General features: G+C 44.4%; 1 protein-coding gene across 1 annotated transcript in view; it reads right to left on the reverse strand.

Moving 5' to 3' along the window:
• The window catches only part of rbms3 (RNA binding motif, single stranded interacting protein), a 272,924-nt gene that overhangs the window by 197,672 nt on the left and 47,394 nt on the right, over positions 1-27,858 (reverse strand). The window contains exons 2-3 of the mRNA XM_084166250.1: positions 16,970-17,127; positions 4,998-5,056 (exon numbers count right to left, since the gene is read on the reverse strand). Of these exons, the coding sequence (XP_084022376.1) occupies positions 4,998-5,056; positions 16,970-17,127 (217 nt within the window). The remainder of the gene's footprint in view (positions 1-4,997; positions 5,057-16,969; positions 17,128-27,858) is intronic.

A 27,858-nucleotide genomic window follows, 5' to 3' on the forward strand; every position in this document is an offset into this window, starting at 1 on the left:
GGTCAAGCCTAGTAGAAAGTGATGCACCACTTTATATACTGTATCTCTTCTACAGGATCATTTTGATTGGATTTATTTTATTATTGTAGTGTCATGCATCTTCAAGGATTCCCAGCCCACATTGGCTTATAAGATACTTTATTAGCTGTAGAAAAATAAAATAATCTCATATACACTGAGTGTACAAAACATTAAGTACAAAACTTTCCATGACATAGACTGACCAGATGAATCCAGGTGAAAGCTATGATCCATTATTGATATCACTTGTTAAATCCACTTCAAATCAGTGTAGATGAAGGGAAGGAGACAGGTTAAATAAGGATTTTTAAGCCTTGAGATAATTGAGACATGGATTGTGTATGTGTGCCATTCAGAGGGTGAATGGACAAGACCAAATGTTAAGTGCCTTTGAACGGGGTATGGTAGTAGGTGCCAGGCGCACCGGTTTGTGTCAAGAACTGCAACGCTGCTGGGCTTTTCACGCTCAACAGTTTCCCATGTGTTTCAAGAATGGTCCACCTCACAAAGGACATCCAGCCAACTGTGGGAAGCATTGGAGTCAACATGGGCCAGCATCCCTGTGGAACGCTTTCGACACCTTGTAGAGTCCATGCCCTGACGAATTGACGCTGTTCTGAGGGCAAAAGGGGGTATATGCCATTTAGCAGACGCTTTAATCCAAAGATATTTAGAGTCATGCGTACATACATATTACGTATGTGTTTTCCCGGGATTCAAACCCACTATAATAATAATAATATGCCATTTAGCAGACACTTTTATCCAAAGCGACTTACAGTCATGTGCGCATACATTTTTACGTATGGGTGTTCCCGGGGATTGAACCCACTACCCTGGCGTTACAAGCGCCATGCTCTACCAACCACACTATCCTGGCGTTGCAAGCACCATGCTCTACCAACTGAGCTACAGAGGACCAATATAAAATAACAACAGGCAGCTGAGAAGAGAACAAAGCCGTGGGAGCCAATCGTATCATCTAATTTCCCACAATCCAGTGTGGTGTTGAACCGCCAGGCCGGCTTGGCGAATCTCAGCCTCAGCGGCCTTATCTCCTGGCAGAGGAAACGGAGGTCCTTTAAAGGGCTGAGGTCATTTCCTCTGCCTCAGGGCTCATACAGGAAAATATAAAATGTCTTCATTCGGTCAGCCCCTGCTTTCCTTCAAATGCCTGCGCTGCCTTATGGCAAATTAGTGGTTTCGGTTCCCCCAGACCCTCAGATTATGCTAACCAACATCTCACTAAATGAAAAACATCCAAAGGGAAGCAGAGGGAACAATAGAGGGACAGAGAGAGAGAATGCCTCCCCTATTACCTACAGAGCTTGACGGCCCTTAAGCCTTTCACAACTTCCTGTTCCCATTGCTCTCCAGTCGGTCCAGGGTGTGAGTCAGTGATGGGAAGATGGAGAGGCTCATTCAGGGCCCGCACGATGCAGAGGTGGAAGGCAGTCACGCTGTGATGCTAGGCAGGCGGAGGATTGAAAGATCTGCTGCTGGTTGCTGCAGGAGCCATAGAGTCCTAAGGCAGATGGATGATTGTGTGGGTGGGGGTGTAGGCTGTGTGTGTGGGGGAGAGGAGAGGCTCTAGTATGCTAGCCTCAATGTGATTGTGCACTCTGCGAGTGTGTTTTACAGAGTGCATAAATGTGGAATGTACATGTGTGTGTTATTCTATGTGCATGTGTGCATGAATGTATGTATGTGTATGCATGCTCAGTGGTGGAAAAAGTACCCAATTGTCATACTTGAGTAAAAGTAAAGATACCTTAATAGAAAATGACTCAAGTAAAAGTGAAAGTCACCCAGTAAAATCCTACTTGAGTAAAAGTCTAAAAGTATTTTGTTTTAAATATACTTAAGTATCAAAAGTAAATATCATTGCTAAAATACTTAAGTATTAAAAGTAAATGTAAAAGTATAAATCATTTCAAATTCCTTATATTAAGCATACTAGACGGCATCATTTTCTAGTTTTTTTAATTTACGGATAGCCAGGGGCACGCTCCAACACTCAGACATCAATTACAAATGAAGCATGTGTTTAGTGAGTCCGCCAGATCAGAGGCAGTAGGGATGACCAGGGATGTTCTCTTGATAAGTCTGTGAAATAGACCATTTTCCTGTCCTGCTAAGCATTCAAAATGTAACGAGTACTTTTGGTTGTCAGGGAAAATGTATGTATTAAAAAGTACATAATTTTCTTTAGGAATGTAGTGAAGTAAAAGTAAAAGTAGTCAAAAATATAAATAGTAAAGTAAAGTACAGATGCAAAAAACTACTTAAGTAGTACTTTAAAGTATTTGTTCTTAAGTACTTTACACCACTGTGCATGCTTGAATGTGTGTGTATAATGAGTGCATGCATGCGTGATTGTGTGAATGTGTGTGTGTGTGTGTGTGTGTGTGTGCGTGCGTGACTGCATTTGTGTGTGTGGTACATCAGTGCCCAGCATATCTCTGTCTCTCTACAACAAACAGGTTCCTCTCCCACGCTTCTCTCTCAGTGTATATCGCATTTCTTAATCTTTCCCAGAGATGACTGGTTGCTGACCTCTTGCACCCTCCCCTTTCCTCGCGCTTTGCTGCATGCTCACTGAGCTGAACTAAATACAAATAACACAGGAGAGGAGGGAGGGAGGATTGGCCTTGCTTGTTCCCGGCTCGGTGTCTGTCTGATGGTGCCACCGTGTTGAAAAAGCACTGCCTCTGACATTTAAACAAGCGCCAGGTCAAAAGGGCAGACGACTGAAAACAAAGTGATACTGGAACAGGGCGAAGCAATGCTCTTTTTATGACGGATACGAAGCCTGCTCCAACCCATACCTGCCTTCCTGCTTCTCTTTGAGGGGAAATGCATTCACCTTTACAAGGATGGAGAGGAGGAGAGAGCATCTTTTGAAAGGAAAAATCTATTTAGAAGCAGATTGTGTTGACTAGAGTAACCTCTGAAGATTGATTTTATCATAAAAAGGTGTACGGGTATGTTACAACATTCGATTCTCACTAGAAGAAAATAATTTCAGTTTATGAAATAAAATGCTGGTCAGAGTCAAGAAAAAAAAAACTCAGGCCCTCTGTATCAAGCTCTCTAAAATCTGAAATATATTGCACATGTATTTCAACATCAGTATGAAAGGAATGAGGTCCTGGCTGTCAGTAGCGATCAGAGACATGGGTTACATGGTAGGGGTAAGCTAGATATCTGCATTTATTCAGAAACACATGGCTTCTGATGAGACCTTTGAGCTATTGCTGTCTCTCTCTCCACCCCCCCCCCCCCCCATTCCTCTCTCTCCTCTCTTTCTGTCTCACTCCCTCTTCCCCCCCCTCTCTCTCTCCCTCTCTCTCTCAGTGCACAGGGCTGGACCATCATTTCCACTCGTAAAATACAGACGCTTATACTTGGCTTTTGGCATCTCAGCAGAGCTGCATTCCAGGCAGGTGAGGTATGGAAAACTGGTCTCCCGCTAGTACAGAGCCGAGTGCCTGGCCCTCCAGAGCATAACTCACCAGGCCAGTGCCTGGACACAGAGAGGCTCTACTGTATTTCATCTCCACACCCTGTGATTTACTTCTCACCTCTGGTGTACCTTTATACTCCCTCAATCCTCTCTTCCTGTTTTCCATGACCCATGGGTCCATCCTTCCTCCTAACAAGGGGCCCAGGCTGACTTCTGAATGCCTACATGAGTCACCAGCAACAAATTGACATTTTAGTCATTAAGCAGACTCTCTTATCAATTAGGGTTAAGTGCCTTGCTCAAGGGCACATCAACCGATTTTTCACCTAGTTATCTCTGGGATTCGAACCAGTGACCTTTTGGTTACTGGCCCAATGCTCTTAACCGCTAAGCTACCTGCCGCCTACACAAAGGTGGTTAAGCCAATCCTAGGTTTTTTCAGCCTTGAATCATGGAGGGTTGTTTTCCCTCCACATTTGACCCGGCACACAACGGGTGGTATCCATCCAGGTAAGGACGGGTAGGGAGGCGGCTTCACCTTGAAGGGGGCAGCAATACCGAGTAAGGAAGCTGCGAAAAACAATTTAAAGTATTGATGGAACTTCAATAGCGCTTAAACAGTGCCGCCAGACACCTCGGGACTAATCCGTTGTTTTTCTCCCACTCTAAGACTGGCCATTAAAGGGCTCTACACACTCTACGCAAACGGAGCGACCGCTGAATTTTTGGAACGGACCGTACACGACACTCCGTCGCTCCGTTTGCGTAGTGTAGAGGAGAGTGAACAAAAGGAAAACTACTGAAATGTATTTACAGTACTGTACCAACTCGGCTGAAGCAGGGAATATGTCTATGAATAACTTGAGATGTAAGACAAGATTGATATTAATTAATGTTTAACTACATCGTACTTGCCTGTTAGCCTTCTAATTGGATATGTATACTTGATTAGCAATTTGAAAATGAGCCGCTAATATGACGGCTCTGTTGTTTGGTTTTCTGTGTCAACATGACATTCATAGTGAGTATACAGACAGCACAGGCTAATGCTGTTTTCCAAGACCCGGTTGAAAGAGGAGGAAATAAAAGAGTCGACAGAGACGTAGCTAGGGAGGGGTTGTACAACAACTGCCTATCCTCTGACGTCCTTCCAGCGAGCGAGCTTCATTGCAGGGCCTAGTTATTTACCTCCATCCTTCCTCCAGCTAGCGCTAACTGCTAAATAATTGATTTACGACATGCTGCCACTTCCTTGACTGAGGTCTATGTTAATGCCAGGGCTTGGCTCCGAACGCTTCCTATGACAAAACATCTGCTTTGAAGAGTGATCGTCGTGCCAAGGACGGTGGCAGACACAAGGCTCTCGGTGGCTAACACAAGGCTCAGTATGCATCCCAAATGGCACCCTATTCCCTACATAGTGCACTACTTTTGACCAGAGCCCTGGACAAAAGTAGTGCACTACCTAGGGAATAAGATGCCATTTGGGATAGTGACCTTGGTGACGTACCTTTGCACTGGTTGGTGTTCTTGTCCAGGATCGCCTTGGTTGACACTATTTTTCCATATCTGCGAAGAGAAGAGAGAAGCAGAATGACTAGGCGGAATTGTTCTAGAACATAACAACATCGGGAATATTCTTAGAATTCAGTAATGCTATTAACATTACAGTAGGCTATTTGTCCTCTCTCAATTCTCTAACCTCCACTTGGCCTATTCAATAAAAAATGTAGCGAGCCACGATTGCTCTCTTGATAACCATTACCACTGTTGGGAAATAAACATAGCGGAAGTTAACACATCGGGAATGTCTACTACCACTTCATCTCTCCCATTAATCAAACAACTGCACTATGAATAAATCAATAAAAAATATTAAAAAATGACTTGCTGTGGCAAAAACTCATCGTTATGGACTGTGTGGACTAGAGGATGACGGCATCAGGCAGCTCTGTATGTGTTTGTGCCTGTGTGTATGCGTTCGTGCCTGTACTTGCCCTTGTGTTTGTGTGTGTGTGTGTAGGAAATAGAGCTTCTCTCTCAGTACATAGGGAAGTGTGGAGCTTCCTGTCCCATATTTCACCAGCGGGGGATAATTGTGCCATTTCTCAACGCACAGTAAAGACTCTATTTACTGCATGCTGCGGTGGGGTGGGTGGCAGGTATGAACTGATGAGCACAAAGAGGAAAACTACAGCCTGACACTCAGCCTCCTGGATACCAATCAGACTATTGTCTTGATGGGATAGAGACACAGGGTAATTTGACTGTGGGTGCGTCCCAAATGGCACCAGTTCCCAATGGGCCTGGGTCAAAAGTAGTGTACTATTAAGGGAATAGGGTGCCATTAGGGATGCAGCCCTACAGGCGGAAACTTAGCCTCATGGATACCAATCAGTCTATTGTATTTTATGGGAGTGAGAAACACAGGGTAATTCGACTGTATCTGGTAAGAAATATCAACAGGGATTCTTAATCACTGAGAGAGTTCGAGGGCGTCTCCCATGAGCAATAGAAAAGATTGGATTCAACATATGGTTGGTGCATATGTTTGATGGCATTGATATACTTTTTATTTTGGCTATTGATGTTAAACTGTTGAGGAAAAAGCCTGCAAGTAAGCATTTCACTGTATCGTTTACATCTGCTGTATCCTGTGCACGTGACAAAGAAACATTGATTAAAAATAATCGTGCATAATTACCGAAGACACAATGGTAATAATGAGCGTGTAACTCTATGCTTGTGAATAGGGTTTGTCAGAACATAAATTGGAAAGGATATCAGAGCTTTACATTTTCACAACTAACTCAATGAAGTTACACATCAATTGTAAAATGTATAGTGTTAACGTTGCACTGATCAATGTGTGCATGTGTTTTTTGCATGTCTGGTTGTGTGTGTGTGTGTGTTTGTGTGAAAATGGGCAACAGTGTGTGTGTGTGTGTGTGTGTGTGTGTGTGTGTGCAGTCGGCTCGTTCTGGGAAACAGTTAAAAAGGCCTCCTATTGGCATGGAATTGGGGAAAGTTCTCATTATAACTTTGTTTGGGTCCACTGGGACCAGGAGACACTCATTTCTGGATGCCAACTCATCATGGCTCGTCTCATTACATATTAAAGACAGTTCATCAATGCATCGTGTCTGTGATCCAAAAATACCCCACAAAGACACCAGGGGTGGGATGAAAAGAAAGGTAGAATCAGGCATCTAGCCCATAATGGAGAATATTGGAAATAAACAGGGAATACAAGCCATACACAAGCCGTGTGTGTGTGTGTGTGTGTGTGTGTGTGTGTGTGTGTGTTTGGACACCTTGCTGACGGCTTCTCTTCCATGACTGGTTGGTGTGGCTTTGATGTGACAGAGACAGTCCCTGTGAAGCCCAGGTTTAACACTGGTGATACTGTAGCTGTGCTAGAGCCTGTCTCCACTAATCCTATTTCAATCACTCTCAGTCTCCGTTATCACTGTCTTTACTCGTCCTAGTCCTTCCCCAGTCCCTCTCGCTCTTTCCCTCTTTTTCTCTCTCTCCCTGGCTCCCTCTCCTCCTCTATCCCGCTCCCAATTCTCTCTCTCTCTCCAGTGGCGTACCGCAGTTTCGCGGGACCCCCGCAAGGTCTGAGAAGGTCTTTTGTCTCTCTCGGGGAAACAGCTAACTTCCTAAAATTCTACACAATTTGCCATGGGGCAAAGACATTTATTTTTATTTTTATATCTAATCTCATGCTATTCTACACATTTTGCAATGAGGCTGAGAGAATTTGGCATTTTTTAAGATAATTTCATGCTATTCAACACGTATTGCCATGGGGTAGAGAGGGAAATGTGCAGTTTTATAGCTAATCTCATGGTATTCTACACATTTTGAATTGAGGCTGAGAGAATTTGGCATTTTTAAAGCTAATTTCCTGCTGTTCTACACATATTGCCATGGGGCGGAGAGGACTTCCAAACCAGCCTAATTGGAATGAATGGCAGTAGAGGCATAATACTGATTTTACTTATGCAGGAAAATAAAACAAACAAAACATTTGATATATGAGAAATTATGTAATAGAATTACTGTCAACCTAAAATATTGTCATGTAATCATAAAAACAGTTTATGCTGGTTTAATACCAGTGTTCTGTATCACCAGCTTCTAAAATATATGTAAACAGACCATAAATGTCTCAATTTATGTTTTCTTGGAAAGCTGAGAGTGCTATTTATATGATCAAATGGGGTATGCCAGCGTCTCTTTCCCCCGTCTTCCTCTCACTCTTTCTGCCTCCCTCTTTCTCTATTTTTATTTTTATTTATTTTTAGTCATTTAGCAGACACTCTTATCCAGAGCGACTTACAGGAGCAATTAGGGTTAAGTGCCTTGCTCAAGGGCACATCGACAGATTTTTCACCTAGTCGGCTCGGGGATTAGAACCAGCGACCTTTCGGTTACTGGCACAACGCTCTTACCCACTAAGCTACCTGCCTCTCTCTCTGGCAATCATTCCACCGCCCTATCCAATCAAGAATTAGAGATGACAATACTAAAAAGAACACCCGCCCAATAAAAATACAAGGTTTTATAGGTGGTTCTATGTCGTTGAAAATTGTACAAATTGAGGCAACTGAAAAAGATGTCATTCGTTTGAAAGTTTTCTGGGAATTGAAATACGATGCGTAGTCTCAACCATAGCTTCTACTTTTTGGGTGGAGGCCTGATGATGAGACATTAGATCTTTTCAATCCATTCAATATCCACATCTCCTTTTTCCTCTCTGGGTGAAAGGATCCAGGCATATTTCACTTCCACCATACCGCTGGGGGTGAAGTAGTTATTACGTGGGGATGGGGAGCAGGCCAGAGCCAGCACACATCACTGGTGCAGCTTTGCAGGACGAGGCGTGAGGGGGACTGGCGGACCACCCAAGCGTGGTGTTGTCCCCCCTCTGGCTCTCCAAAGGCTCTGCGTGTCTGTTTGCTGCAGTAGACGTGTGAAGTGGCATGACAGGTAGGTGGGAAACAGCTCCAGGCAGTTTCTGCTCCACGTCTATGTTTCCCTACCTCCCTTCTGCTGACCACATGGTATAACCACATCCACTAGGGGATACAGTCACATTCTCTCCTCTGTGTGTGTGTGTGTGTGTAAACACCCCAGGGTTTCTGAAAAGGGGTCTGACAGGCCCTTGGGCCCCTAGGTTTCGGGAGGAGTTTGAAAGGAGGACTTTGAAAGAAAGTGATCCTGCTGTCGATCCCAGAGGCAGATGAGGGCCCCTGGCTGTGTGGTGTCTGTGTCAGTTCATCCCTGAGTTTTGCGTTTATATAACTCAATGTTTGATGGTAATTTAAGAGACAGGTGTCACTGTTGTACACAGATTCTGAATGGACAAGTAGGGATAGAGGTAGAGAGAGAGACAGAGGCAGAGGAAGAGGGATAGATTGAGTGATAGAGTGAAAGCAGGAAAGTGAGAGATGGATAGAGTGTCACATCAAGGTATGGCGCCTGCCTTGGCATCCCGGGCCCATGAGTTAGTGCCATGTTCCGGTTGACCCTCAAGCTCAGCCAACCCCTCTCAGAGCTCTAAAGGTGAGCCTGACAGACAGGGGTCAAACCACAGCTATTTGTTCAGTGGGGCATTAAGAACTAGGACCAGTGAACCTGGAAGCATGGGAGCTTCCTCTGTGACTACAGGACAGAGGGTTAAGGGCAGGCGAGGAGGCCCAGGTTGTGTTCCAAATGGCACTACATTTCACTATATAGTGCACTACTCTTGACCAGAGCCCAGGGCTCTATATAGGGAATAGGGTGCCATTTGGGACGCAGGCCCAGTCTCCCAGTGTACTGCAGAGATCGACAGGCAGGTGCTGTGCACTGCTGAACTAGCCTGCTCTATCCTGATGGACACCTGGCAGGGGGGAGAGACGCTGCTCACTCAAGTAGCACTGAATCAAAATCAATCATGCTCCACACTCCTGAGCTGTACTTGTGTACTGTAGAGGGACCTGCCCTTTGAAGATATCCCACAGCATGGCCATTACACTACCACTGTACAAGATGTTAAAGTTGTCGGTTAAGCCCTTCTCTCTCTGCTTCTATCAGGTGATACAACGGTTTTCTGTGATCTGTAGGTCTAAGCTCTTTGGCCCTCCTCACCCTCCGGTCCCACCCACCGAGGAACGTATTCCCATTGCTGGAAGACAACAGTTCTATTTCAAAATGTAATCTTGACATTTCTGCATTAGAAATGAATTATGATTGCTCTTCTGGCAACGACGGCCCTTTGACAAATTGTGACCCCGGTCGATTAGGCCAATACTTTGCTGGCTCACTTCAAGATGACCTGTCAACTGGCCCAGGGCTGGACAAAACTTGATCACACACAAGCTCCAAGCTTGGGTTGCATTTCCTCCTTGGGATTTTGTTAGCCAGTTCACACTCATCCGGGATCCGGCACTTCGTCACTTTTAAGGGGCTCTGACTGAGGCTAGCTTGAATAGCCTCCAATAGACGTGTCAGCCATGTCGGCCATGGTTGAGCATCACCAGTGTTAAAGAGCAGTGTTGGCCATGGTTGAGTTAGCGCCTGCAGCTGACCTGAGAATGATTTAGTGGTGATGTCCTTGTCAACCCAGGATCTGTCTCAGGCCAAAAATAACACACACACTCTGAACACACACACACACACACACACACACACACACACACACACACACACACACAGGCCATGATTGAGCATCACACACAGCATAATGCATTTCTGACAGGTAGTGCTGGTGAAAGATGCTGTCCAATCATCAGATTGGAGCTCACAGTAGAGATCTCCACCCACATGGACCAGAGGGAGGGAGGGCAGGAGAGAGAGAAAGAACGAAAAAGAGAGAGAGAGAGGGGGGAGGGGGAGTGAGGGAGTGAGGGAGAGAGAGAACGAGAGCGAGAGAGTGAGAGAACAAGAGGACGTGAGAGCGAGAACAAGAGAGAGTGAACGACTACAGTGGCTCCACTTTAGTTATAAAAAAAGTGCTTTAATGGAGTGAGTGGGAGAGAAAATGGCAGTGTGTTTGTACAGTGGGGGAAAAAAGTATTTAGTCAGCCACCAATTGTGCAAGTTCTCCCACTTAAAAAGATGAGAGAGGCCTGTAATTTTCATCATAGGTACACGTCAACTATGACAGACAAAATGAGAAAAAAAAATCCAGAAAATCACATTGTAGGATTTTTAATGAATTTATTTGCAAATTATGGTGGAAAATAAGTATTTGGTCAATAACAAAAGTTTCTCAATACTTTGTTATATACCCTTTGTTGGCAATGGCACAGGTCAAACGTTTTCTGTAAGTCTTCACAAGGTTTTCACACACTGTTGCTGGTATTTTGGCCCATTCCTCCATGCAGATCTCCTCTAGAGCAGTGATGTTTTGGGGCTGTCGCTGGGCAACACGGACTTTCAACACATCCAAAGATTTTCTATGGGGTTGAGAGATCTGGAGACTGGCTAGGCCACTCCAGGACCTTGAAATGCTTCTTACGAAGCCACTCCTTCGTTGCCCGGGCGGTGTGTTTGGGATCATTGTCATGCTGAAAGACCCAGCCACGTTTCATCTTCAAAGCCCTTGCTGATGGAAGGAGGTTTTCACTCAAAATCTCACGATACATGGCCCCATTCATTCTTTCCTTTACACGGATCAGTCGTCCTGGTCCCTTTGCAGAAAAACAGCCCCAAAGCATGATGTTTCCACCCCCATGCTTCACAATAGGTATGGTGTTCTTTGGATGCAACTCAGCATTCTTTGTCTTCCAAACACGACGAGTTGAGTTTTTACCAAAAAGTTATATTTTGGTTTCATCTGACCATATGACATTCTCCCAATCCTCTTCTGGATCATCCATATGCACTCTAGCAAACTTCAGACGGGCCTGGACATGTACTGGCTTAAGCAGGGGGACACATCTGGCACTGCAGGATTTGAGTCCCTGGCGGCGTAGTGTGTTACTGATGGTAGGCTTTGTTACTTTGGTCCCAGCTCTCTGCAGGTCATTCACTAGGTCCCCCCGTGTGGTTCTGGGATTTTTGCTCACCGTTCTTGTGATCATTTTGACCCCATGGGGTGAGATCTTGCGTGGAGCCCCAGATCGAGGGAGATTATCAGTGGTCTTGTATGTCTTCCATTTCCTAATAATTGCTCCCACAGTTGATTTCTTCAAACCAAGCTGCTTACCCCTATTGCAGATTCAGTCTTCCCAGCCTGGTGCAGGTCTACAATTTTGTTTCTGGTGTCCTTTGACAGCTCTTTGGTCTTGGCCATAGTGGAGTTTGGAGTGTGACTGTTTGAGGTTGTGGACAGGTGTCTTTTATACTGATAACAAGTTCAAACAGGTGCCATTAATACAGGTAACGAGTATTAGAAGAAGTTACAGGTCTGTGAGAGCCAGAAATCTTGCTTGTTTGTAGGTGACCAAATACTTATTTTCCACCATAATTTGCAAATAAATTCATTACAAATCCTACAAAGTGGTTTTCTGGAATTATTTTTCTCAATTTGTCTGTCATAGTTGACGTGTACCTATGATGAAAATTACAGGCCTCTCTCATCTTTTTAAGTGGGAGAACTTGCACAATTGGTGGCTGACTAAATACTTTTTTTCCCCACTGTATGTGTTTAATAGAAGGAGTAATAGGCGCTGCATACAGTAGGGCTATTTTCCACAGCACCACAGTTCTCGTTCAGTCTTCAGCGTTCCAAAATAGCTCCTGTTTGTCCACGGCCGTCTACAACCTGTCAAGCCACGCATTTCTGTCTGACACGCACAAATGAACATATCTCATCTGTGCTGCTTTCTCCACACTACTCCAGATGAAAGGGAAAGAGCGAAAGAGGGGGAAGGGATGAAGAGCTAGAGAGCGTCAAAGCAGCTGGGAGGGAGGGAAACTGTGGAGTCCTGAGGGCTCGACTTCCTGCCCTCACGTCAATCAGTCTTTAGGCTGCTGGCTGCTGCGACTAATAGATGGAGTGGAGCTTTCATTTTACATTTACATTTTAGTCATTAAGCAGACGCTCTTATCCAGAGCGACTTAAGGTTAAGTGCCTTGCTCAAGAACACGTCGACAGATTTGTACCTAGTCTCTCTGGGATTTGAACCAGCGACCTTTCGGTTACTGGCCCAGTGCTCTTAACTGCTAGGCTACCTGACGCTTCCCAGCAGAGTGTGTGTACTGGCTGTAACTGGCTGTAAAGAGACAAACAGAGGGAGTGCCTATGAAAAGCCAAGCTGTCCCGATACCATGTATACAGTAATAGGGGGATGAATAATGTAGGAGATTGCCTGGGGGCATATCAGCCACTGCAGAGCAACTGCTCTCCAAATCGATGTTGCCGTTGTCTCGCCGCCTCAGAGGTTAAGCGCCGTTATCTCGGTCTGTTCTGACGGACGTGCGGCGGAGTTGGTCAACTGGACGGAGAAGGAGAGAGAGAAAGGGCCAGGAAAGGCGGAGCTGGACCGAAACTGTAGGGCGGACAGGGCGTCGATGACAGAGCCGAAAGAGCCGAGGCTGGGCCGACTGGAGTGTCTTTTCTCACACTTCATCTCTTTTTGCAGTTTGTTGAAAAGGAGCCCGTGGGATCGGGGAGGCTCTGATAGCCAGCCGGTTTGTGTCAACAGAGGGCCTCTGAGAGTCATTAGGGATAATGTGGCGCTTCGGATCGCAGAGGCTCTGTGGAACAGGTGGTCCCAGGGTCACCCCTTCCTCCTTCCTCTGCTGTGTGGAGCTCCAACCCCTCCCTCCCCACTCTCTCACTCCTCCATCCCTCGCCACACATGGGAAAGTTTTTTGGGACAATTGGTGGTGATTTGTTCTTGATTTGGGTTTCTCTCCGTTTGATCAGGCGAGGGATAGCAGCGTGATAAAAATAAAAAAATGAACTCACTAACTGTAAGTCGCTCTGGATAAGAACTTCTGCTAAATGACTAAAATGTAAAAAATGTGATACAGAACACAGCTGTAACTGGTCCGCGGCTGAAATTGAGTGCAGAGATCCAGAAGGGCGGGATGGAGGGAGGGGAAAACAGAGAAGGCAAAAGGGAGGAGGAGGAAAGGAAGGGAGGGAGGGGAGCTCTGGGGTCCTTTACAATGTACATTTTTGAGTTATGGATTTGGGCCACTGGCAGGGAGAATGTGAGCTCGAATGCTTCTGTTATTCCAGGTGTGGGCCCTATGTCCAGCTCTGGAGCGCCTTGTATAAAAGTGCTCTTTACTCGAAAGAATCCGCGGGCTGGTTCAGCCCCTCTACCTCTCCTGGGTGGTGAACTGCAAAAAAGAAAAACACTGGGGCTGCCCAACCGATTGGTAGTGAAATGGATCATAAAGTTTGCCATTGCCCAAAAGGGCTGGGGGGTTAGCGTTGGCTGCACACCCCATGGGTGGGTTACGCTTGGCCCTGTGCCCCACATGCCTGGCTTGGTCCAGGCATTTTTCTCACGGTAACGGCTGTTTCATACAGGTTTCTCTAGCTCTGGGTATTCAGCCAAAACCCCCTTCTCTGGCTGCTTCTCCACGCCCATATATCAGGCTGATGGTTCTGGAGAGCTACAGATTCAGCCAATTGAATAAAACAGATTAAGCACACTCCCAAATCCCACTAATTGCTCTTCCAACTGCGTATAATTAGAACCTCTGTGGCCATTGTTGTTATTGACTCTCTTTTCTTTTGGCCATGTTTGAAGGAGTAGAGGAAGTTGTAGCAGTTGAGTGTTAGGACTCGTTGGAGACTGTAGCTCGCTGTATCGTTACGGTTACGGAGCTGAGTTCATTTTCATGCAGCAGTTTGAGAGAACTTTGGCATTTCCAAGCATCACTCAGGCTGGCATGTAACAACCTCCAATCAACAGCTACGATATGACACACTCTCAAGAATGCGTCAGTTGGCGGCACTGTGTTTGCTTTAGAGATACGGGGCCTGGGCTGCTGGGGCTGTTTCACAATGTGACCCCACGAACCTGTCTCAGGAACTGGCATGGCTCAGCTCACCACAAGGACTCATAATAATCGGAGTTGTCTCGAAAACCCGACCCTAAGCGACAGTGACCAGGGTCTGGTTTCAATGACAGACTCTTTAGGCATAGAGGAACTACGTCACTGTCTACTTCACTACCTTATCCGATTCACACCAAACCTCTACACCAAAGTTGCAGTCTACCAGGCAGTGTGTGTATCTACACACCTTTATGGATGTGAAACATGGACAGTCTACAGCCGACACTTAAAACAACTGGAGTCCTTTCACATAAAATGCCTTCAACGCATTTTGAAAGTGACCTGGCAGGACCGTGTGCCACACTGAGACATCCTACAGAGAACCAACTGCAGGAGCATTGAGGTGTCCATCACACACCACCAGCTTAGACGGCTCGGCCATGCCATCCGGAGGCCAGAGGATCGCCTGCCACGAAAGACGCTCTATGGACAGCTAGAACACTCTGCAGGTGGGCAGAAAAAGCGGCTAAAAGATCAACTGAAGATATCACTAAAGAAACCCTGCCTCCCTCGAGATTGTTGCTGTGGACCGTTCCACCTGGCATGGCCTCTGCCATCAAGGAGTGCAGTTGGCCGAGGAAAAAAGGACTGTACGTAGCCTGTGAAGCGACAGAGAAGACATATGACCATGCCTGCACCGGCCTCAACAGGACAGGCCTTTGTGTGCTCTTTCCGTGGCAGACAGTGTGCATCCCGCATCGGATTATACAGTCATCAACGAACCCACAAGCAGTAGTGGAAGTCATCATCGGATATGATGGATTATCTTAAGTACCTTATCCACTTGAATAAAATATAAAAAAATAGCTAGCAAAATGGATATCAAAGAGGTGATTTTTAATGAGTGCGAAATGCAAGAGGCTAGTTTGCATTAACTACCTTCACTAAAATCACTGCAAATGTTTTGCCTGCAAACTTTGGTTTCGTATCGCGACTTTCTGGCCTTTGTGATTTGTTGAAAGAGTTGTCTGTCTGAAGAGGACTCACCCCAGATTATTTTCTTTCTTCCTTAGCGAAGTTGCCAAAAGAGTCCGTCATTGAAACCAGACCCTAGTCACTGTTGCCTAGGGTCGGGTTTTCAAAACTAATCTCTGAGAGGAAAATGCTGCTACACACACACACAGGCAGAGACAGACAACCCCATGATACTGATGAGGGAAAATAACTTGGACCTCATTTCAGAGGTTTCAGTTTAACATGAAGCCTTGGGGGACAAGGCGTCGAGCCAAGGGAGAATGCCATTGTGGTGGGGTGGAGCAGGTTGCGGTGGGAGGAGGACCCGGGTGTCACAGACTGCAGCGCCACATGACCTTTTGTGAAAATGCTACTACCCACCTGTGCCTGAAACAGTGGCTGGCTAATTAAAGTTTCATTGGCATTGGATTTTCATTGGCACAGCAGACCTAGGGCAACCTTGGGGGCACATGGACAATACGGACGAAGGAGACTGGCAAAAATACAGGGGAGAGAAATGCTGAGGGAAGAGTGTGTGGGAGAAAGGGAAGTGAAGCATCCAATAGGGTTCAGTGAGGCAGTAATGGTCTACGTCCAATGTTCCAATGACCGCCAAAAGTCATGTTTTGACGTGCAGTAGCTAGTAAACCGTATAATTATATTTGAACCCTCACGGCCGGGTACTTTACTTAAGTTCCGACAATGCCCTTCTGAAAAACGTTCGGCCTCAAATTCAAGATCATATTGAATTGAAAATTAAGTTGAAACTGTCTACAGTGAGAATGTACAAAAGGGGACTAAGAGATATGCAATGTCAAAACGCGGAGTACCTCCATGGTCTTATTACGCTTGCTCTCTAGCTAATGGAATTTTGATGGGTCAATATCAAGACATGCGGGACTTCTGACATAGTGAGAGCATTACCAAATACTGGACAGCGCATTCCGATTCCATAAGATCATTAAATAATTGGCTGCATTTGACTGGGACATTTCTGAAAAGATGGGCAAGAAAAGGTTACGTAACCAGCAGACTTCCCTTTTAGCCTGTATTTCACAATTTGCAGTGTTGTCTTTATTAATGATCTTGACCCTTTACTCGCTTAAGACGTGGATGAATTTAATGGAGCTGAACAAAGCTGTTAGTGTGTGTGTGTGTGTGTGTGTGAGGGGCTGTGTGTGTGTGTGTCTGTGTGTCTGTGTGTTGCAGCATGATGACGTCCTGGTCCGTGGTTCCTGGGGGAGGCAGTCCAATCTAGGCTTTATTAGGGCTTTATTGAGCTGTGTGTATGTGTGTGTAAATTCATGCACGTGTGTTTTTATATTGGACACACACTTGGCAGAGCTTTTATGATTACCCGTGTCTGTTTCTTTTATACACTCACAGTTTGTGGAGCTTTAATACGGGTGTGTGTGTATCAGCAGGTAGGTGTGTGTGTGTGTGAATGTGTGTGCATGCGTGTACGCGCAGGTGTGTGTGTGTTTCTAATCATCTGTGTATGTGTGCCACACTCACGGTTGGCAGAGCTTGATGAGATCCTGGTCCGTGGTCCCCGGGGGCAGGCCTCGGATGTACAGGTTAGTTTTACTCAGCTGCTCGGATCCGCCATGACTGCAGCTGTTATGGCTGGGGCTAGGCGGAGCCATGGGGTGGGGGGGTGGAGCATAGGGCTGCTGCAGGAAGAGAAGAGAGGCGGGGTTAGGGCTAAATATATATTTTTATAAGTAACGTGAATAACTTGCACATCTTTGAGAGAGAGAAAGGGAGATAGAGAGGGGGAAGAGAGAGAGAAAGAGAGGTAGAGGGAGTGATGTTAATATATCTTTTATGGAATCAATTTTCTATGGAACCCAACAGACACAAAGAAAGAAGTGGTGGTGTATATCATTCAGGACTTTGTAAAATACTCTGGTCAGTGAGCTGGCTCCTAAACCACTATGGCATACAGGACAGTACTGATCCGGTTTGCAAAACATCACTGCGTCATTAGTGAGTTGGTATCATAAGAATGGTAAGCCTTTCTGGTGGTTTAGTGTTATATGAGGGGCATTCTCAAAATGATGTGTTGAGAGATGTTGTTGGAGTGCATTTTTTGGGGGAGTGACATTTCTTCTGTTGTTGATGGTTTTAACGGAACCAACAACCTGTGAACCATTCACTCTTTCGCTCTTCACATTTGTGTCTACAAACCTCCCCATCTATATCACAAAACTACATTTCTCTCTCCCATCTTCTATACACTAAATCCCTCTTCCTTTGCTCTCTCTCTTTCTGCAGCCTTCTCTCCCTCTCTCTCTCTCCCCCTCCATGTGTCTGTGTTCCCGTTAGTGTGGATTTATGGTGTGAGTCAGGGCTCCCCGCTCACAGCCCATTTATATCTCTATTCCAGGGATGCTGCTCCCGGTGACAGAGAGGGAACGGGGGGGCCTGTGGGCATAGAAGAGAGACAGAGGGATAGAGAAAGAGGGAGAGAGGGGGAGAAAGAAAAGAAGGAATAGTACGAGAGAGAGAACTGGAGATGGGGGAGGTGAAAGAGAGGTAGAGACAGAAAGGGGTGGGCAGTGATGGAGAAAGAGGAGAAAAGTGAGAGAATACAGCTTAAAACGCCACCAGCGGCTCCAGTTAACCACGTTAACCCCCTAGCCTCCCTGGAGAGACACTGCACTCTGGGATATGCGAAACCTCCTACCCCGAGATAAAACAAACACGCGCACCCCTCATTGTATCCGCCCGCATGTTAGCACCGGCCTGTGAAGCATTGCTGATTTGATGTGCTATTTTGAGTGTGCTCGGGCAGTGTGTCGCCTCCTCTGACAATGAGCCGAGGCCCCTGGAGCGTGAAGGGAGCCCACGTCTATCAATGGGAGGCCAATTATGATGCTGGGCTAACTGGAACTGACGGCCAGCCACTCTCTCAGTAGAGTATTGAGTAAAAACAATGTGGTTCATCGCTGCCGAGCCACAGCATATTGTGTGGAGGGAGAGAGAGAGAGAGAGAGAGAGAGAGAGAGAGAGAGAGAGAGAGAGAGAGAGAGAGAGAGAGAGACCTGGTGGTAGTACACAGTCCATTTAGGAAGGAGACTGGACATTTACTGGAGGGGGGGTTGTTTTGGGGGTCAGGATACATTTTATGTAGAAGGAAAGAAAAGCTCAGTTCTGGTTACTTTTTTAAAGGACATTCTACTCCAAAATGAATGGAAATAAAATTATGCTGACACCATCTGAAGTATACATTTCCACCTACAGAATAACATATTGGTAAATACATATTTGTTAAAACATTTTTTTTTGTGTGAAACAAACAAGAAATAAGACAAAAAAACACAAAACTTGAGCGTGCATAACTATTCACCCCCCCAAAGTCAATACTTTGTAGAGCCACCTTTTGCAGCAATTACATCTGCAAGTCTCTCAGAGTATGTCTGTATAAGCTTGGCACATTTAGCCACTGGGATTTTTGTCCATTCTTCAAGGCAAAACTGCTCCAGCTCCTTCAAGTTGGATGGGTTCCGCTGGTGTACAGCAATCTTTAAGTCATACCACAGATTCTCAATTGAATTGAGGTCTGGGCTTTGACTAGGCCATTCCAAGACATTTAAATGTTTCCCCTTAAACCACTAGAGTGTTGCTTTAGCAGTATGCTTAGGGTCATTGTCCTGCTGGAAGGTGAACCTCCGTCCCAGTCTCAAATCTTTGGAAGACTGAAACTGGTTTCCCTCAAGGATTTTCCTGTATTTAGCGCCATCCATCATTCCTTCAATTCTGACCAATTTCCCAGTCCCTGCCAATGAAAAACATCCCCACAGCATGATGCTGCCACCACCATGCTTCACTGTGGGGATGGTGTTCTTGGGGTGATGAGAGGTGTTGGGTTTGCGCCAGACATAGCGTTTTCCTTGATGGCCAAAAAGCTCAATTTTAGTCTCATCAGACCAGAGTACCTTCTTCCATATGTTTGGGGAGTCTCCCACATGCCTTTTGGCAAACACCAAACGTGTTTGCTTATTTTATTCTTTAAGCAATGGCTTTTTTCTGGCCACTCTTCCGTAAAGCCCAGCTCTGTGGAGTGTACGGTTTAAAGTGGTCCTATGGACAGATACTCCAATCTCCGCTGTGGGCGCTTTGCAGCTCCTTCAGGGTTATCTTCGGTCTTTTTGTTGCCTCTCTGATTAATGCCGTCCTTGCCTGGTCCGTGAGTTTTGGTGGGCGGCCCTCTCTTGGCAGGTTTGTTGTGGTGCCATATTCTTTCCATTTTTTAAATAATGGATTTAATGGCCCTCCGTGGGATGTTCAAAGTTTTGGATATTTTTTTATAACCCAACCCTGATCTGTACTTATCCACAACTTTGTCCCTGACCTGGAGAGCTCCTTGGTCTTCATGGTGCTGCTTGCTTGGTGGTGCCCCTTGCTTAGTGGTGTTGCAGACTCTGGGGCCTTTCAGAACAGGTGTATATATACTGAGATCATGTGACAGATCATGTGACACTTGCATCTTCAAAGTGGTAGGCATGTTGTGTAAATCAAATGATACAAACCCCTAAAAAATCAATTTTAATTAAGGCAACAAAATAGGAAAAATACCAAGGGGGGGTGAATACTTTCGCAAGCCACTGTGTATATATATATATATATATATACACTGTGATCCTGTGACACTTAGATTGCACACAAGTGGACTTTATTAACTAATTATGTGACTTCTGAAGGTAATTGTTTGCACCAGATCTTATTTAGGGACTTCATAGCAAAGGGGGTGAATACATATAAATGCACCACTTTTCTGTTATTTATTTTTTAGAATTTATTTTAATTTCACTTCACCAATTTGGATTATTTTGTGTATGTCCATTAAATGAAATCCAAATAATGTAATGCAACAAAATAGAAAAAACGCCAAGGGGGATGAATACTTTTCCAAGGCACTGTAGCCTATGCATGGTCCATATCATTAGCTATGCTGTTAGCAATAACAATTATCAACGGTAGCTCAACTGATGCAGCATAGTGGCTATAAATAAAAAGGCTGAATCATTAGCCATATCCCAAACGTGTTCTTTTAACTAGTTGATTAAAAACTTGAATAAACACAGTGAATATAATGTAGGCTTTTAAGCAAAGGCTATTAAAACCGCTGTTTTTTGAAGATTTGTTGTGCATTTACTGCTAGTCAGAATTCATGTTTCCCTCATGTTTCCCTCCCTGTCTGATTTCTCTATTCATTTCTTGTTTTGTTTGCTGAGGAAAAGTAAATGTAGACTGTTCTAACATCTCCAAAGTGAGCATCAGCAGAAATATTTTTTGGCCATGGCGTCAATGATTTTGCCAAGGTGCAGCGCCATAGCTAAATGACTGCAGCGGAAACACTGTTAGGGAGAGTCTGCACAAAAATCAACATATATCATTCCACTGCTGGGATGTTTTGATAGTTTACATGTTGTTGATGCCATAGTCATTTCATTGTCTTGAATTACATCATATTAGCTACTGTAACTACTAAAAGCAAGGTACATAAAATCCTCCTCCAAATACTTGTATATGTGTATTATTCATCTAAAATAAAGTGTCCCTGTACATTTTGACACACACCAAATGAAGATTAAAATCCAAGTGTTGACTAAACTCTGAGCTAGGGTGCATCTCTACCCCATCCCCTCTGCGGTACATTAGATTACCCACACTACACTAAACTCACTGGGTGACACACAATTTACATGCAAATTCACTGCAGCACACTAGCGATACAGTGTTGGTCCCTATTGAAGGTGACATGAAAGAGTCTCTTTACTCCCTAGTATATTGTGCAGCGCCGCATTCCTCCCTCCACTCCAGACTTGGCTTACGTCCTGGACTTTGGAAATCATGTGTCCCGCCCTATTGATTTGCTTTCATTTTTAAGGTCAGAAGCTGAAATCTTACACAATGAGGCATGGAGGGTCAACCCCGACCCATTACTTACAGTGCTGGGAAAGAGGGAGGTTATCCAAGAGAAAAGAAAAGGCTCTCAGAAGCCCCGGGATTAGAAATGAGAGGGTGCTAGAGGTCCCTGAAGAGCTGTGTGTGAGGGTTTGCGTATGAGTGTGTGTGTGTGCCTGTGTTCTGCGTCCAAGTCTGAGTATGTGAGTGCACACTGACCAGCATGTGTGGTTGACTGTCTGTTGTCTGTGTATTCAATTACTCCCTCTTTTCCTCTCTCTTTCCTCTTTTCTCTTCTTGAGTTTAATAAACAGATTTCTTCCTCTTCCGGATTGTCCGTGACTGGTATTTACCCTCAGCCTGCTCACCCTGTCAGTCTGTGAGACGCACAAAACCCCCAGCCCCCCCAGAAATATATAAACATCTCCCTCACATGTCTGGCTATTCGGAATTGAATACAGCGCTTGACAAAGAGGATCTCTGCTGCCTTGCTGGCTGCCTTCAGTAAAAGGAGATGGTTATGACACTTCAAAACCTCCAGGTGGTAAATGAGACAAAACTCCCGTTTCCCCTCCAACCCCCCGTCGCGGCACGTCACTACAGAGGCATGCCAGGGTTTGACGTTTGCCGTAGCTGTGTTTCAGATGGGCAGAATGGTTTACACAGGGACAATTTACAGAGCTAGCCATGCGGGGGGCTCTGCCGCCAACGTGACACGCTGGAGAATGTTTATGAGTGTATTAACCAAGGATGATAAATCTATCGTATCGTATATATGGCTGCGGCGGGCTGTACAGTATATACACACACGGAGACAGCGCACACATTTCTTCTGATTGGAGCAAGGGAAGAGCTGTCAGTGGTAGAGAGTGTTTGTGTAAATGTATGTGTGTGTGCGCGCAAAATCCAATCCACTGCAGATTGCCAGTCCAAGCAAAAGCCAACTAACCAAGGCTTGATAAATAAATAAAAAACATTGGGCTACAGTAAAAATACTAATAAATAAAATAAGATAGAAAACACTCAAATCATACCAGACCGTCCTCCTACTGTAATCCAAACAAAGCAAACTTGTAAATATGGACAGCTACCTGGTACTATAAAGAGCCTGCATTAGGCTACATAATTTCCACACCAGTATGTGTGTGGTATGAACATGTAGCAGATATAAAGTCCATAGAGAGGGAGGGAGTAGGCTACAGTCATTTGTATGGGGCCTGTGTTACAGTAGTTGGTATAGGGCTTGTGTTTGCCCTCTCTGCCTGCCTGTGAGTGGATGAAAGGCCCTGTGCTGTAGGCTGGTAATTGGGTCTGATTTATAGGTGTCCACGGCAGCAGTCACTGAGCCGGTCGAGGACTGGCCGAGGGCCAACCACACTACAGCCATGGTGTCAATATCAGAGCACCAGCACCCTTCAGCCTACACTGCTTGGAGGGAGTTATGACACTGTTTGTGTGTGTGTGCATGTGTGTGTGTGAGTGAGAGTGTGCGAGGATGACTATGCAAGTGCGATTTGCTGGGTGAATGCCTTTATACAGTGTTACAGAGCCTTCGGAAAGTATTCCCACCCCTTGACTTTTCCACATTTTGTTGTGTTACAGCCTGAATTTAAAATGGGTTAAATTGAGACAATAAACCATAATGTCAAAGTGGAATTATGTTTTTGAAATCTTTACAAATTAATTATAAATGAAAAGCTAAAATGCCTTGAATCAATAAGTATTCAACCCCTTTGTTATGGCAAGCCTAAATAAGTTCAGGAGTAAAGATTTACTTAACAAGTCACATAATAAGTTGCATTGACTCAATCTGTGTGAAATAATAGTGTTTAACATGATTTTTAAATGACTACCTCATCTCTGTACTCCACACATACAATTATCTGTAAGGTCCCTCATTCGAGCAGCGAATTTCAAACACAGATTCAACCACAAAGACCAGGGAGGTTTTCCAATGCCTCACAAAGAAGGGCACCTATTGGTAAAAAGCAGACATTGAATAACCCTTTGAGCATGGTGAAGTGTTAATTACACTTTGGATGGTGTATCAATACACCCAGTCACTACAAAGATACAGGTGTCTTTCCTAACTCAGGAAGGAAACCGCTCAGGGATTTCACAATGAGGCCAATGGTGACTTTAAAACAGACAGAGTTTAACGGCTGTGATAGGAGAAAACTGAGGATGGATCAACAACATTGTAGTTACTCCACAATACTAACCTAATTGACATAGTGAAAAGAAGAAAGCCTGTACAGAATAAAAATATTCCAAAACATGCATCCTGTTTGCAACAACGCATTAAGTAATACTGCAAAAAAATTGGCAAAGCAATTACATTTCTGTCCTGAATACAAAGTGTTATGTTTGGGGCAAATCCAATACAACACATTACTGAGTACCACTCTCCATATTTTCAAGCATAGTGGTGGCTGCATCATGTTATGGGTATGCTTGTAATCGTTATGGACTGGGGAGTTTTTTCAGGATAAAAAAAATAAACGGAATGGAGTTAAGCACAGGCAAAATCCTAGAGGAAAACCTGGTTCGTGTCTGGTTTCCACCAGAAACTGGGAGATGAATTAACATTTCAGCAGGACAATAACCTAACACACAAGGTCAAATCTACACTGGAGTTGCTTACCAAGAAGACAATGAACGTTCCTGAGTGGCCGAGTTAGCTTTGACTTAAATCTGCTTGAAAATGGTTGTCTAGCTATGTTGAACAACCAATTTGACAGAGCTTGAAGAGTTTTGAAAATAATAACGTGCAAATATTGTACAATCGAGGTGTGCAAAGTTCTTAGAGACTTACCCAGAAAGACCCACAGCTGTAATCGCTGCCAAAGGTGATTCTAACATGTATTGACTCAGGGGTGTGAATAGTTATGTACATTTATATTGATGTGTTTCATTTTGAACAAATTAGCAAAAATGTCTAAAGACGTGTTCACTTTGTGATTATGGGGTATTGTGTGTAGATGGGTGAGGAAAATAATATATTTAATCCATTTTGAATTCAGGCAGTAACACAACAAAATGTGGAATAAGTCAACGGATCTGAATACTTTCTGAAGGCGCTGTATGTGCTTGTATGTGTGCTTGTGTTAAGCATCACTGTGAAGGCCCACCTACACTACAAAAACATAAGCAATTAATTTGTAGTGATGGGGGGGAAAATTAACCGTTAAATATCGCAATATTATTTTGGACGATATTATATATAGTATCAGTCAAAAGTTTGGACACACCTACTCATTCAAGGGTTTTTCTTTATTTTTAAAATGTTTTACATTGTAGAATAATAGTGAAGACATCAAAACTATGAAATAACACATATGGAATCATGTAGTAACCAAAAAAGTGTTAAACAAATCAAAATATATTTTATATTTGAGATTCTTCAAATAGCCACCCATTGCGTTGATGACAGCTTTGCACACTCTCTGCATTCTCTCAACCAGCTTCACCTGGAATGCTTTTCTAACAGTCTTGAAGGAGTTCCCACATATGCTGAGCACTTGTTGGCTGCTTTTCCTTCACTCTGCTGTCCGACTCATCCCAAACCATCTCAATTGGGTTGAGGTTGAGGGATTGTGGAGGCCAGGTCATCTGATGCAGCACTCCATCACTCTCCTTCTTGGTAAAATAGCCCTTACACAGCCTGGAGGTGTGTTGGGTCATTGTCCTGTTGAAAAACAAATGATAGTCCCACTAAGCCCAAACCAGATGGGATGGCGTATCGCTGCAGAATGCTGTGGTAGCCATGCTGGTTAAGTGTGCCTTGAATTATAAATAAATCACAGATAGTGTCACCAGCAAAGCACCCCCACACCATAACACCTCCTCCTCCATGCTTTACGGTGGGAACTACACATGCGGAGATCATCCGTTCACTCACACCACGTCTCAAAAATCTCCAATTTGGACTCCAGACCAAAGGACACCGGTCTTATGTCCATTGCTCATGTTTCTTGGCCTAAGCAGGTCTCTTCTTCTTATTGGTGTCCTTTAGTAGTGGTTTCTTTGCAGCAATTCGACCATGAAGGCCTGATTCACACAGTCCCCTCTGAACAGTTGATGTTGAGATGTATCTGTTACTTGAACTCTGTGAAGCATTAATTTGGGCTGCAATTTCTGAGGCTGGTAACTCTAATGAATTTATCCTCTGCAGCAGAGGTAATTCTGGGTCTTCCATTCCTGTCGCGGTCCTCATGAGAGCCAGTTTCATCATAGCGCTTGATGGTTTTTGTGACTGCACTTGAAGAAACTTTAAAAGTTCTTGAAATGTTCAGTATTGACTGACCTTCATGTCTTAAAGTAATGATGGACTGTCGTTTCTCTTTGCTTATTTGAGCTGTTCTTGCCATAATATGGACTTGGTCTTTTACCAAATAGGGCTATCTTCTGAATACTCCCTGCTACCTTGTCACAACACAACTGACTGGCTCAAACACAAATTATCTTTTAAGAAGGCACACCTGTAAATTGAAATGCATTCCAGGTGACTACCTCATGAAGCTGGTTGAGAGAATGCCAAGAGTGTGCAAAGCTGTCATCAAGGCAAAGGGTGGCTATTTGAAGAATCTCAAATATAAAATATATGTTGATTTGTTTATCACTTTTTTGGTTACTACATGATTCCATATGTGTTATTTCACAGTTTTGATGTCTTCACTATTATTATACAATGTAAAAAACAGTAAAAATAAAGAAAAACCCTTGAATGAGTAGGTGGCTATCATAAGTTGAATGCACCAATTTGTAAGTTGCTCTGGATAAGTGCGTCTGCTAAATGATGTAAATGTAAATGTGTGTCCAAACTTTTGACTGGTAGTGTAGATACTTTGACTCCAAATATCGTTTTTCTATAATTTGTTTTAGGGGGGTAGCGTTAGCTAGCACTAGTCGCCTGAGCCAAAACTCCGGTATTTTTCATACTATAGCTTGTCCTATAGCTTGTTCTCCATCTTCTTTTTAAATAGTGAGTTAACATGTTTTCAGCACTTATTTCCATGACTGATCAAAACTCATTTTGTCATGCTCTCTCTTGTCCTTCTGCAGCAGACATATAGTGAGCAATATGTTCAGAACATCAAATCGCATAAAACTCGCAGTATCGAATCACAATACATATAGAATCGTGAGAATCACAATACATACTCTATTGACAGCAAAGTATCGTGATAAAAGTATCGTGATAATATCGTATTGTGAGGTCCCTGGCAATTCCCAGCCCTATTAATAATTTGTGCTGCAAATCTCAGACAAGCTGAATATTCATGTATACAGCCAGTATCTGTACAGCAAGTATACAGTATGTCTGCCAAACACAAATCCCAATACACGAAGGGTGACCGTAAACATGTGTTCTTAAACCACTGTCTTCAAGCAGAAAGATACAGTGTGTCGTCCCATCCACTTCCTTTGTCTCTCTCTCCCATGGTTAACCCATAGCCAGAGGAGTGAATAGGAACACATCTTTCACTGCCCTAAGGACAGATGCTAAAGCCAATGTCTCCTATTACGAGGCAGACAGAGAGATATATATGATGGGGTGGAGGGAGAGAAAGAGACAGAGAGTGAGAGAAAAAGAGAGAGGTTGAGATAGAGAGAGAAATCGAGAGCTTGATAGACAAAAAAAGAGAGAGTGGGAGAGAACAAGTCACAGCAGTGCCTCCTTCCAAAATCCCGTTGGACTTCTGGTTAGCCTGGGGGCCTTCCATCCAGAGAAACAAAACAAAAGCGAGAGCTGGGATCTAGGATGCAGCAGCACAGCAGAGCAGCCTGAGCACCAGCCAATGAGGAGACCAGGCTATTTTTAAACATGTTGATTGGTCTATCTCAGAGTTTCCAAACTCGGTCCTGGGCCCCCCCCAGCACATTTTGGTTTTTGCCCTAGCACTACACTGCTGATTCAAATAACCAACTCATCATCAAGCTTTGATCATTTGAATCAGCTGTGTAGTGCTAGGGCAAAAAACGAAATGTGCACCCAGGGGGTGCCCCAGGACCGAGTTTGGCAAAACCCTAGTCTATATCTAAGGTTTCTGTCGGTCGGTGGGTGAAGACAACAAAGCGGCAGGCTTTAGTGGGGGAGACAGAGCTGGATATTGTGTTCTCTGTGTCAGGCCACGTGTCTTTATATAAAAGCCAAGGGGTTTAAATATAGTCCGTCTTGGCCCCCGGGGGAGGGAAAGTATGCAGAGCATGTCGTCGTATTATGACAGAGATGGAAGAGGTGAACGTTGTACATCGTAAATAAGACATGTTAGACGCAGTTAGTGTGCTGTGTTTTTCTTTTTAATATAGAAGCGACTCTCGTGTCTATGAAAAGCTGACGTAACGTATAAATTGATTTGGATGAGTAACAGAGTGTTTTTCTGTCACTGTGAACGTATGGCTATCACGCCAGTCTCACTACAAGAACAAACTTTACAAAGTGACATTGTGTGTTAGGCATATGATTGACTTTTCTTTCATGATATGGT

This window comes from Coregonus lavaretus, assembly GCF_964263955.1.
Source record: "Coregonus lavaretus genome assembly, chromosome: 7".
Classification (NCBI taxonomy): domain Eukaryota; kingdom Metazoa; phylum Chordata; class Actinopteri; order Salmoniformes; family Salmonidae; genus Coregonus; species Coregonus lavaretus.